We start from the raw sequence: 13,394 nt of genomic DNA, 5'->3' as shown, positions 1-13,394 counted from the left end.
ACAGAGGGTGAGTGCAATATTTATCTCCATATTCTTGTACTCTCCCAACACAATACAATCTGACTTCGAAGGCAACGTGTTTTTTTCAGTCACTAATAGATAAATGGATGATAAGATTACAAAGCAGAATGGAAGAGCAGCGTCACTGGCCAGATAAGAAAAACCACCACATCCGCTGTTTTGATTTCACATCAGTTTGCCTTTTGCATACAGCGCCCTGCTGCACATTGTGCCTGAGGGAGCCATCACTGCACACAAGTTGTAGACATTTTGACAGGTCAAAGCAGTAAAAGCACAATAATCGTGGTCAAGTCCCATTGTGATGTCTCAGTAAACCGTGCCAACGAGCCGGCAGTGCACAATAGTAGGACCCTGTAAATGGGATGCAGTAATAATTTATGTCATTAATTACACCTGCTCTTTTCCCATCATGACATGTGAGACCGCTCATGTGAAAAAGGTCTGTTGCTGTTCTACAAAGAGGCCACAGAGGACGTGTTTTCAATTACTGTATTAACACCTGTATTTTTTTTTTTAACCTCCTAATCTGAAGCTTTTTGTGTCAAATGTGTCAAAGCTTGATCACCAAACCAGCAAACTTCCCTGTGCTCCAGATCGATAGAGCCCCCAGAGACCCGCCTGTTACTGCAGGTCAGCTGGCAGGTTAAGTACTTTGCAGATTTGCACCACTCATGTACAAGATTAATCTAGGTTTAAGACTTAATTATTTTAGTTTGTGTTTACTCATGAGGTGCATGTGAATCAAGAAAGGTATATTGAAGCATGTTACCATATGCTCCCTAACAGCTTAATTCAGCCAAGGTTTGGTGTGACAGTGTTATCTACAGCAGATAAACAAAGTTTTTTAGACACTAACAACAAATTCAGCTAATGTAACACATTTATTTTACTTGTGTATATACTTGATCACTTTCTGGGCTCCACTGGGAACTTATACATTGTGTAAAATTGATGATGATATCAAAATTGAGTGTAAAAATGTCATTATGTACTTTGAACACAAAAAAAAATGACTTTATTGTGAACTTACAAATGTAAATATACCAACATTTCCCCTAACTTTACAGGTTTGCTGTGCAAACTTAGAGAATATATTAAAACTCTGGCACTTATCGACACTAAAAACAAGTAAACCGTTACGCTGTACGAAGATCTTTTCAAAGAGGAATGATGTGTTGTTTTGTGCCTTTATTTCTTCCTTCCTTCTTTCTTTTTTAAATCTTATTTATTAATTTAACCTTTACAACCCCAAGCAGATTCAACGTGCAGTCATTATTTATTATGTCTTATTTTTCTGTTCCATTACATGTGATACGCATCTGATGTGTTTTTCAGTAAATCTCTTATCAAAACAAACATCTACAGCAGATAAAATCAATCATGAGCACTAACAGCTGGAGAGTTGCAGAAATGGCTTGTTTACAGTTTTATGTCCTCAAGATGAGATCACTTCATGAAACCCCTTCAGTGCACGTGTCTCCAGCGCCCCCTGCTGTACAAAACTTCACTATGTACATTTAATGCATTTAAACCAAACTGCATCCTGCAGGGTTTTGTTTCATTCAGCTCCCACTGCATCTTGTGTAAGCTGAGCTCAGAAATATTCATTGATTTATTTTTACCATTTTCCTGACAGAAAATAACACAACCTGTGACTTTATGTTAAAACTGCGTTGAGAGCATTGTTGTAGGGTGTGGATGAGACGAAACTTCCCTAAAAAAAATAATAAAATAAAGCATACATGTAGTTGTGTGACTGGGTGTACGTGCTCGACATTTGTGCATGAAAAAACAGGAAATTGAATAAACTTGGTGACGTCATTGGTGAGCGCCTCTGCTGGCCTTCGAAATGGGCTCGACTCCTTAGCCTTGATTTCTTCAATTGTACCTCTGCATATCAACTTTTTTAAATAAAGAAAAGCCTGTTCGCGATGACATTTGGAGGTACGTCTACACATCGACACGAAGCAGAGGCATCTTTGATAGGAATTGTGCGCATTGCTGTGTTAGTTGTGAGCAGATGTGAGTCGAGGAGGACTGGAGTCAGTTCATGTTAGCTAGTTGTAGCTCTGTTAGCCAGTTAGCTAGCTAGCTAACTAGCTAGCCGGAACCTCTGGGCTGGTGCCCAGTCATACATTTTAGTGATAACCAAATGGCCTCATATGACATTAGCTATCATTTAAGCTCAGCATCTACGTTTAATGTTAGTGTACGAAGTGTCATGCTGTCACTTTGTTGTGTGTGCGGAAAAAATATGACTCCCAAGTTGCTAGCTAACTTTAGCCAAGTCAGCCACTAGCTAACGGTAAACACAGTTAGTCTGAAGTGAAGTGTAGCGGTAACTGGGAGAAAACTCGGACTTGTAACTACATGTTCAAAGCCTTCGTTTCATATCTGGTGCAGTTTAGGGGTTTGTTTCAGGAAGCAGGTTCACTGAATTTTCTGAAACCAGGAACCCACTCGTGTATGAATCATGGACTGGATGTTAAAAAAGGAACAGTTCCAGGCTAAATGTATGATAAATAAGTAAACCTGCTCCCTTGAACACACCCAAGAACTGAGTTTCGTATTAGCTCAAGATTAGCTCATGTTTGTTCACCTCTGTTGAATCAGATGGGACTTTACACCATAGCCTTAACTCTTGGTGGTGAAATAAATCTCGACAGGACTGAGAGCACCTTTTTCATTGATATATTAAACTTAGTTGAAGTACAGCTAAAGAGTTTCAGGGGTCAGAAATGATTTTGCTTGCTCTTGTAGAGTGTAGTATTTATAGATCTATGTGTATAAATTCATTAGGTTTATGTTGCAGTTGCTTACATGTACCAACTAATTTTTTTGCTGTAGATTTTTACTAGTATTTCATACTGCAGATCATGAAGAACCACGTCTTTGCTTCTTACATTGAGCCTTTTGATTGCTCTTGCTGCCAGTGGTCATTTAGATGGTGTTTGAACCTCTTAAAGTGTAGTAATGTGCCAGTGAGCGCGTCATTTTAACTCATGTGCTCCACCCAAGCTTTGCTCAAACTTGTAGAACTTAATATTAAATCCAAGTTACAATAATAATAACTTTGTCCAGCACATTTTTAAACACACAGTTACAAAGTGCTTCATACAAACAATTATGTGCACCAGTCAAAACCCCGTGTGCATCCATCCATACAGACATATCTACAAACAAACACATACATGATGCAAACTCAAAAAAATGTAACATAGGAAGTTAATATTCCAACGTTTTCAAATAGGCCTGGACCAAATATGTCAGGCTGAATTTTGAAATTAAAATCCCCTTTGATTAAATGCAGCAGGCAAAGACATGCAGTCTTTGGATTGTTTTTATTTATTAACATATATGTAAACACTACACAGCCTCAAAGAAGAGTTGGTCAAACAGATACAGAATATACATGATACTGTCGAGACAAGAAGCCTCTTAAAGCCTCTCAAAGGGACGGTAAAATGATCAAAGTGTGACAATGGGCGACTCATAGTACAACAGTTTGTTTGCCTTTTGAAGTTCGTTCAGTTTCACAGTTTTACAGACAGCTGTGATGAAAAGATGTGCTCTACAGTGTAAGTGCTCAGACGTTTTAACACACTCAGCGATGTCTGCAGCTGCCACAGAGCAGAACAGGTCAAGAGTTCAAATACATGCATTAAGGGGACATATGCACTAACTCCACAAAGTATCCTTGGCTTGAGAAGTACCCTGTAATATCTCAGGCAGATAAAGTTTGTAACTGGGCAAGTCTATTAGTTTATTTTTCTACTGCTACAAATAAACTTGGTCAAAAAGTTTACACATTGAACGGTAGGTGCTGGACAGAGTCACAGGTGAAAAACAGAAAAATACAGTTTGTGTATTTTATTTATTACCTCCGTGTGATGTTTCAGGCACAGGCCCTTCTGCAGACATGTGCCTGAAATGTCACATGGAGGTAATACATGTTAATGGGAGCATCAACTATGTGTGCAGACTGTTTTTCTGTTTTTCACAAATAAACTTGGTAAAACATTCTCTGTCAATTTTTGCCTCTCCAGCACCTTTTAATGCTTTCAACGATCAGTCAATCACCATAATGAATTCTCTCACAAACTAAAAACTGTATAATTGTTTTTTCATCAAATTTTACATGTATATTAATCATTTTAACACTTGTGATGGTAGTATGCAACTTTGGAAAATAAAAGATTGTGCTGATAAGTCCTTTTGTATTTGTGTGTGTGTTTTCCCCCCCCAGGTGAATTGGCAGATGAGGTCAGCCAGGTGATTTCAGAACTGGTTCCTGCGCAGGCTGACCGGCTTGCAAGTTTCACTTCCTGTGCAGTACAGTAAAGCAACTCGCTTGATCAGAGGATTGCGATGAAACCCGCTCAGGAGCGCAACCAGGAGTGCCTGCCTCCTAAGAAGAGGGACCTCCCAGTTAGTAACAGCAGTGGAGCTGGAGGCACAGGTGGGGTTGGTGCTGCAGGAGGAGGAGGTGGCAGTGGAGGAGGAGGAGGTGGAGGTGGAGGTGGAGGTGGCAGTAGTGCTGGTGGTGGTATTGGAGAAGATGAAGTGGTTTCCATCCAGAACTCTGCAGCCAACAGTGACACTCAGGGAGGGACCCCATCTGCAGAGTGGCTGCGTGCTCAGTCGGGGCTTCATTATGGAGTGGATAATTCTGATGGCATACCAGCGGTGCCTGTTGACCAGTACAGTATGCTCTACAAAGTGGCTCTTCCATCTGTTACTTACTCACCTACCAGTCTTCACCCAGTGTTAAGCCACATCTCTCCAGCATACACTGTCCACTCGCCTCTCCTGCAGCACCCAGGCCTTCCCTACCCTCCTCTTGGTTACGCCCAGATCCCTCATTCCTCTCTCCAGTTTGTAAGTTCCCCATATGCAGCGGTACCTTATGCCCTACCCCCTGGCTTTGTCCCGGGACCATTAATCTCTCCCTCAGGCACCATTCCTCAGCCCCACGCTGTCTCTCACCTTGTTCAGTATCCATCTGTCATACAAGAAGGTGTTGTTTCCCCACCTCCTCAGGCTCAGGTGGCTGCACATACCTTTGCCAAAGTTGCAGCATCCAGCGGCGTCCCGCTGATGCTGCCTTCAGAGCAAGCTGCCCAGCAGCACCTCAGCACTGTGGGAGTACTGCCAGCGGCAGAGGTCAGCTCTCGAGGGATGCCGGTCTTCTACCACGCTCAGGGCGCCAGGGCTGCCACTGCCACCAGAGACCCCCCCAGTGCTCAGCACGAGAATGAACCAGAGATGAATGGAGGCGATAAGGAGCAGGGAGCCAGGGAGGTTGTACTAGACTTGGCCTACATTGCTAAAAATGCACGTCTGCTGCAGGTAGCGTCCAGCTCTGCAGCACAGGAGCACAGCCAAGACAGAGGACTGCAGATCCGGAGGCTGGAAGGGAGGAGCTCACCTGGCCGGCCGAGCACTCCAGACAGCGACCTGGAGGTGAGACGCACTGATGGACTCCTAATCTTTGTTAATCTGAGAGTTAAACTTAAACTGGGGATAGAAACATCCATGTAATTACAAAACACTTCTACATATACATATTAACACTGATTAGTGGATAGAGAAACCAGATTACTTGTTCATTTATACCTTTAACGTACTTTCTTAAAAGTTTGCACATGTGAATGAAAGGACACTTGTTAATGACAGAAAGCATCACCTGAATGTTTAACATGTCTGGATGATATACAGATACAGAAATAAGCTCCTTTCAGAGGTTGTGGTTGTGAATAATTTGAGTTCTTGGCTTTACATGATTACTCACTCAAGTGTAGACATAGTATTCATAGTGATCTGGCCTGACCCTGTGCTTACTTTTAGGATCTAATAGCACATGTTGGTTTGAGACTCTACTTCCTTCCTTAATTGTGTACTGTGGGTCCGCAGGTAACCAGGTGATCACTCACAACCAGACAATTGCCACTTTGTGCACAAACTGTGCTGTTTGTGGTTGTATAGAGATGCTGCAGTGAAACCTTCAGTGTTTCTTTAGTGATGGTGTGCAGGGGAATAAATAGAGACAACTCATCAGTTATTTGACTCAACCAAATGGGGAGAAATGCCAACAATACCTAATGAAAGGCATGGCGAGTAGCTCTAGATTATCTCAGTTTACATTTGGCTGTCTAATTAAGAAATCAGGAAAAAGTCTCCATTCTTGTCTTTGTCTTTCCTGAACCTTCAGGTGTTAAAGCACACAACATTTGAAATTGTGTGTCAGAGTAAGTTAGAGGCTTGAGTAATGAAATGGTTAAAATTGTATTTATCTACTGAGAGAGATGAGAGATGAGACTTTAGTGTTGTAATTCAGGATGCTGTTGGGAAGACGGTTGGATGTCTTTTGTGTCACAAGCAGGTCTGACTAACATTTCCTTTACTTCCAGGTGCAGCAGGTGGTTGGTCGTTTGGCTTCTTCTAGCCAAGGTGTCAGTGTAGTGCGGAAAGAGGTCTCCTTTGCTCCCTTGAACCTCTCTCAGGGTGCCCAGAGATCCAGAGATATCCATGGAGAAAGTGCAGGAGTTATTGGCCGGACTGCGTACGCGGCCCAGTCTGTGAGTTACAGCGACCCCAGAGTGACCGGTCTCCAGCAGCAGACAGGACAACCAGGCCATGCTGTCATGCTTGCCAATGGGCAACCGGTTCTTATTCCCATGGAGTATCACTTGCAGCATCAGCCCCAACCACTGCAGCAACACTACCCAGGGCATGCTAATGATGCCTCCGCCAGCCATGCCTCTACAACCATGGCCTCCTCTAATCCAAGCTTTAAAGCCTCTGATTCTTCAGCCAGAGTGTGCCTCCCTGAAAGGGCGGAGCTGATCACAGCTCAGCAGCAGCCTCCCCAGCAGCCTCCTGTCCAGCCCACCGCAGATGTGACTCAGGCCTTAGCTTCAAGCCTCGCTCCTGCCCCGGCCCCCTGCAACCCGTCACACTTCATGAAGGGGGCCATCATCCAGCTGGCTACTGGGGAGCTGAAGCGTGTGGAGGACCTGCAGACTCAGGACTTTGTGCGGAGCGCTGAGGTGAGCGGGGGGCTAAAGATCGACTCCAGCATGGTGGTGGACATCCGTGCCAGCCAGCAGAGACCAGGTCTCGTGTCGCTCCACTTCACGGTGGGGGAGCAGCAGAGCAAAGTGACCATCGATGTTCCCCCAGAGCACCCCTTCTTTGTGTTCGGCCAGGGCTGGTCATCCTGCAGCCCTGAACGCACAGTCCAGCTCTACGGCTTGGCATGCCATCATCTACAAGTTGGAGACGTGTGTGTGTCCATCACCCTGCAGCAGCAGCTGCAGCCACAGCAGCAGAAACAGCCACAGCATCATAATTCACAACAGCAACAACAACTGCCGCAGCAGAACTTGTCCAGGACTTTGAGCAAAACCAACGCTACATCAGGACCTGGTCACCAGCTCATGGGGCCTCCCGCCCCTCAGCAGTCACGGCCACAGTCTCATTTCAGGCTAGACCGCATCCACAGAGAAAGACAGAGGGATGGAGAAAAAGATGCAGTCAGCAAGGAGGAAGCCACACATTTTGGGGTTGTTGGGCACACTGAGTCGCCCATCAGACCAAGTAGGACCTCAGCAGAGCATCCGAGGAGCCAGAGCAGTTACCACTTGCACACAGAGGGCTCTGCTTTTGCAGGGGCAGGGATGGGAGGGATGGGAGGGATGCAGGCTGTGCTAGGTGCTTCTCAGAGGCGTTGGTCCTCACCTGGCCTCCAAAGATACAATATGAAGGGAGACGAAGGGCAGCGCCCTCAAATAAGCACCTCCGGCCACACAAGGCCTTCTTTCATCCCCCAGGAGGTCAAACTGTCCATTGAGGGGCGCTCTAATGCAGGGAAGTAGCATCACATTTGGTAGCAACTATAGAGGAGACTGCCACGAGTAAGAATGAGTCTGACAAGGAGAGAAAGAGGAAAAAAAGAGTGCGAATGTAGCCTCAGAATGTTTGAGATTTTGCACACCTAAAATATACAAAAATACAAGATCTTTGTCTATCTGGTGAGAAGTTCTGGTTTGGTTTGGTCACCACTCAGCCAAAGGATACGAGCCTGTGGATTCCCAGCCAGCTGAGGTCTGACGGGGACATGACAAGCTGAGTAGAAAGTATGTAGCTGATGAAATGCCTCTCACAGTCCTTACACACTGCATTTCTCTTACTCCCTCCCTCCTTTGTCGCCACTTCCTCATAACCACGCTTGGTGATTACCATCGCATTCAGAGCACTCTCGCTTCCTTTTTGACCAAACCGTCTCTTTGGAAGACCACGGACTACGAAGAATGTGTTTGTAGCGCGGTGAAGCTACCAACTCTGCAGGTTCTGATGTCTTTAAAGGATCACAGCCAGTGATCTTTTATCTCCTCCATTCCTAAGATCCTGTTTCCTTCGAAAGCATTTACCCAAAAAAACAAAACAAAAAAAAAACAGAGTGGAATTGCTGACACCAGCAGCCCCTGTGGTGATGTTGGCACTGTTGACGCTAACTGTCAGTGTATGTTACATTATGCTTCTTCGGCAGGAGTCTGAAACCTCCTTTGTCAGCAGATACTCTCTCAGGCCAAGTGCGGCTTGTCCCACTTGTCTACAATCGAAATAGTGATAAATCAATCAGTGTGTCTGTTTAGCAATCAGTTTTCACTCCAAAAACATCTGCCTTCATTACACACCATCATGCCCTATGGTTGAGGATGAGGGCCTGAACGTTTGTGTTTGTGTTTGTTTGTTTGTGTGTGTGGGTGTGTGTGTGTGTTTGTATGATCGCTGGAGATATCTTGCATTCCAGTTTCATCACTGAGAATATCCATCAATTAGAGTTTAACTCTTTCCCCCTTTCTGAGAGAATCATTCCCCCTCCCTCCTCCTCACTATACCTCAAAGCTTTCCCGACCAGACTGGTGACTTTTAATGCAATTTTGAAGAGTGTAATTAACGGAGGAGGCGCTGGCTGGTCATCACCAAAGCCACCTGCGGGAATGAACCAGTCGCATGGCTGCAGGAAGAGTGGAAGAGAAGGAGAGAAACCAACCCTTTTGTGCGAGTGAGTCAGTGACGAGGCGCTCTTTGTCCTCAACTTGAGTTACTTTTTTGCTCGATTACCAAATTAAAGCAATAGTTGTTTTCCTCCTCGTGGGGCTGTTTTATACCTCTGTACGTGTGAGGTGTGAGAGCTGACCCTCTTTAAACCCCCTCGACTTTTAAAGGTGATGCACTCTTTTGCTGTTCAGTATTTCTACACAAGTAAAGCATGCCTTTGACAAATTTCTCAACAAATCGTTCTAGACGAATCAGCTTCTCTTTGATTCTCCATCTCACCGATGATATTTTATCTTATATGGATTTACTGAAGCGCATCTCCAAGAAAGGCTTGGCTCTAATTACGTTTGTGATCATTATCAAGTTACCCTCTGTCTTTTGTTTGAATGGTCCTTCGCTTTTGTACTAGATTATACTTTATCCAGTGGATCTTATGATTGTCTTGTGTTGCACATAGAAAATGTCACTCATTGACTTCACACTGACCGTTGTAATAGGAATCACAGTACAATAGGTGTTTGTTTTTTTTAATGAAGGGAATATGTTTGAAGTATTGTAGGTGTTTTGTGGTGAGAGAGTGAGAAAGAAAAAAAAAACTGACTTGCATTTTTAACTCTGTTTACAAATTAGCCAAGACGAATGCTGCAGTTTCCTACGTCTGACAGGTTTTTTTATCCTCTTCTTGAATTCCCCCCCAAAAAAGGAAAAAAATCAAAAAAAAGGGTGAAATTGAAAATAAGTGCAATTAGACCACACATTAAATCATTCAGAGGTTTATGATCAGACGGCATTCCTCACACAGACATTCCCATCAGAAAGTGGAAATCAGACAGTACCACTCTTCTTTAGAAAACATTTGATCACTTGAATATTTAATGCATTACCTGTTACATTTCCTTTCATTGGACGTGCTCAGAGAGGAGGATCAGTGAGTTACATGGTTGTCAAGTTTGTGTCCGACTGATGTGTTGGTGCTGTAGCCCAGATGCTGTTGTGTGTGTCTCTGTCCATTTCAACTCTCTTAACTTGAACAGAGCCCTTAACAGCGCCTGACCCTGTGTCAGCAGGTGGAGAGGAGTATCAGACAGAGTGACTTGAACTGGGCTTAGTACACTCTCATCCTCTGGTACTGTCATTATGAGTAGCTTCAAAGGGCAGGTTCACATTTTTAAAAAAATGTTTTAATCAAATTTGAGAATAATTCTCACATCCCCATGAGACTTATTAGTCGCTGGGATGATTCCTCCTGTCCTTCATGGCTGCACAAAAACTCAACAACTAGAGCTGCAACGATTAGTCGGTTTAAATGATCAAAATTAAATTAATTACAAACTATTTTGACAATTGATTAATTGTTTCTTTGATTTTTCAAGCAAACATTTGCTGGTTCCAGCTTCTCATATGTATGATAGTAAATGAAAAGTCTTTGGACTGTTGGTTGGAAAAAAGAAGATATTAGAAGGTGTAACTTGTGGGTAAATGTGATGAGGACATTTTTTACTCAAGTAGAAGTACTGATTGAACTTATTTACTCAAGAAAAAGTAATAAAGTACAGGCTCTGAAGGACATTTCTACTGACCATTTCTGTGCAAAGCTAACTGAAGATGAGCCTTTGTCACTACATGCATTTTCACCCCATTCGAGTCTCCCTCTGTCTGTTTCGTGTTGCCACGTCTGCCGTGCGTGATATGCACAGGTTGAAATCAGTCTTGTGATGTTGAGAAGACGGCGTGTTCCTCTGAAATGCATTAAAACTTAAGTAATGAGCCTGTTTTGAAAATGTAAGGAGTAGAAAGTACAGCTATTTGTGTTAAAACGAGGGAGTAAAAGTAAAAAGTTGTCCGAAAAATAAATATGGATGTTAAATACAGATACCTGACAAAATCTACTTAATGAGAGTAACAAAGTATTTGTACTTCATTACTTCCCACTTCTTCAGCAGAATAATCAGTAATGAAAATAATCACAAGTTGCAGCTCTATCCACAACTAATAACTCTTTCGGCGTACACGTGGACAAGTTAGTATAACTTTGAAGAATGTGAATCTGTCCTATAAAATGGTTTCAATGGGAGATTCAGAAGGTAATTTTACTACGGTTAAGAACACATCTTCCCATCACGAGCTCATCACATCCAGCCATTTTTTTTCACGCTGTAAGCAATAGACATGATACCTGAAAACATTTAATGTAGTCTTGGCGTTTTCTATGCAGTAAACTCAGTATTGTACCGTTCTTTGTCTTAAGTACAGCTCTCTGGAGCAGTAGGGCACGTCAGCTGATGCAGTCATTTTACGCTGATGTCTGGTTGGAGGATTTTTTTTCTTTTTATAGTAGTACAAACCAGTATTTTTTGCTCAGTGGTCCCAATCTTCCTACATATGGCACACTGCTGAGGCACAGATCAGTAAACTTCTAGTCTTCTTATGATGCCACACAGTCGGAGCCAAATCACTCACGAGTGTCACTCGAATTTTTTTTTTTCTTTGTTCTGGTCCTGCTTTATTTTGGCGCGATTGCTCGGCCGCTTTAACATTTGTATTTTAGGTCAAGATGCATTTTACGGGATTTTAAATGGTGCAAGCAGTGCCACATGTGACTTTACCTCCTGTTAATTCTCACAGCAAGACCATCCTGTTGCTACCGTGAGCCTTTTTTTTGTTCCTTGCCCTCTGCTCTGAGCAGCGTGTGCCATGTTGAAGCAGGAAAAGCTCGACCGCTACCAAGATGTCCAATGACTCTTATTCACATCACTGATAGTCTGTTGCTGTAAGTAATTGCACTAAATGCCCTCCTTTACAGTGTTGTAAAATGAAAACTGTTGGTAAATTGAAGAGTTTCAAAATGTAAAGCACACAGAATCATGGAGAAATGGCAGGTTGTTGTGTGTTTCTGTAGATAGATGTATTTTTTTTTTTGTATAGATAGCTTTGATGATGCTTGTCGATAATGCCTTAAATTCTGCTTTGTACAATGTGTGAAATTGAAATAATGGAATGATGCTTCTGATAGACTTGGTGTTCCCTTTTCAGGCTGTACAAGAGCAAATCAGACACTCTTGCCACGCTTACGAGCAGAATTTTATATTTGCATTTCTCAAAGGGTGATGGTGAATTCTCCCCAGATGGTTCAACCATGTTTGATTTTGTCTCTCCCTTTTTTTTTTTTTTATTATAATCTATTCCGTTACATTTTTTTTTAATACACTCTTAATGCTCATACTTTTAATTCCTGTTTTTTCAATGTGTGGAAGTGAAGTAAATGGAAGCTCTTACCTGCACTTTTTACAAGACGATGCCAAGGGTATCTGCAGCGGAGGCCATCGATTTCATACACACAAACTTAGACAGACGCACACATCTGTTGTTTTTATTGTTGTTGCACAAGATCAGTAGTTTTTCTTTTTTTTTTAATCCCTTGACTTAATGGATTGTGTTTGGCGTCTTGTGCTTTGTCCCACGGTCTGTGGACAGCAGGAGGTGGGTTTAAATAAAGACGGACAGGCTGCATAAATCAGATAGCTTTCCATTGGTGGTAATGTATCGGTTTCTTATGTTTTGTGATGTTGGCAGTGGGGATTTTTTTACTCTGTGTGAACTACTTCCTGTTTGATCCAATATTGAACTTCAAAGGTGAATTGAGGATGGTTTCGGTGTTGCTGATGTCGAATTAAATCAGGAGAACGAGAACGGTTAAAAGTTTTAAAGAAGTCTGTATTTTCAGATTTGACATTGTACTTTTTTTGGCACAAGGTGACACTGCTTTTTATGTGACGTGTAACTATAAACAAAACAAAAAACAGCATCTTCTTTTTTTAAAATGCCTAAATCTGCAAAATATATGCAATGATGTAAATGTAACATTCAATCCTCAAGTGTAATCCAGGTTGTATGAACTTTGTATAGTGAGTTTTAATATCGTATGGCCGTACCAATATGTATTGATCTTTATCAGAAGCCTTAGAGTTGTCGACCGAAAGTGCTCCCTTAGAATACCCTACACCTACCTGACTTTAACAAAGCATTAATATCTCTATTTTGTTGCATTTTTATTTGTACCGTTTTTGAATAAAATAGATTTGTACTGTATATTTGTACCTCTCTGTGAACTACTTAGGGCGGTTTTTGTTTTTTTGTTTTGCTGTTTTAATTCTATGTACTTTAAGGACACAAAGATATTGTATTTTTATTGTTACAGCTAACTTGGAGACATTGCATTTATCATGTTTGTTAAGTAAACACAATATAATATATATATACAAATATAAATATAAACTATTATCCAACTTGTGTGCTGTGTTTCTTTA

General features: G+C 42.3%; 1 protein-coding gene across 1 annotated transcript; it reads left to right on the top strand.

The window, feature by feature from the left end:
• Nucleotides 1-1,870: 1,870 nt before the first annotated feature.
• atxn1l (ataxin 1-like) lies at nt 1,871-13,368 on the top strand. Its single transcript, XM_084356961.1, has 3 exons — nt 1,871-1,965; nt 4,268-5,484; nt 6,432-13,368. The coding sequence occupies exons 2-3, from the start codon at nt 4,390-4,392 to the stop codon at nt 7,896-7,898; spliced, it is 2,562 nt and encodes an 853-aa protein (XP_084213087.1). The 5' UTR covers nt 1,871-1,965; nt 4,268-4,389; the 3' UTR covers nt 7,899-13,368.
• Nucleotides 13,369-13,394: the final 26 nt, after the last annotated feature.

The sequence above is a fragment of the Pagrus pagrus genome (assembly GCF_965226575.1).
Source record: "Pagrus pagrus genome assembly, chromosome: 1".
Lineage (NCBI taxonomy): Eukaryota > Metazoa > Chordata > Actinopteri > Spariformes > Sparidae > Pagrus > Pagrus pagrus.
The sequence above is the reverse complement of the archived record's forward strand: the minus strand, read 5'-3'. Positions and strand labels throughout refer to the sequence as shown.

Coding starts and splice junctions, on each gene's coding strand:
- atxn1l (XM_084356961.1), top strand. CDS start 4,390: ATGAAACCCGCTCAGGAGCGCAACCAGGAGTGCCTGCCTCCTAAGAAG. Junction 5,485..6,431: donor CTCCAGACAGCGACCTGGAG/GTGAGACGCACT, acceptor CTTTACTTCCAG/GTGCAGCAGGTGGTTGGTCG.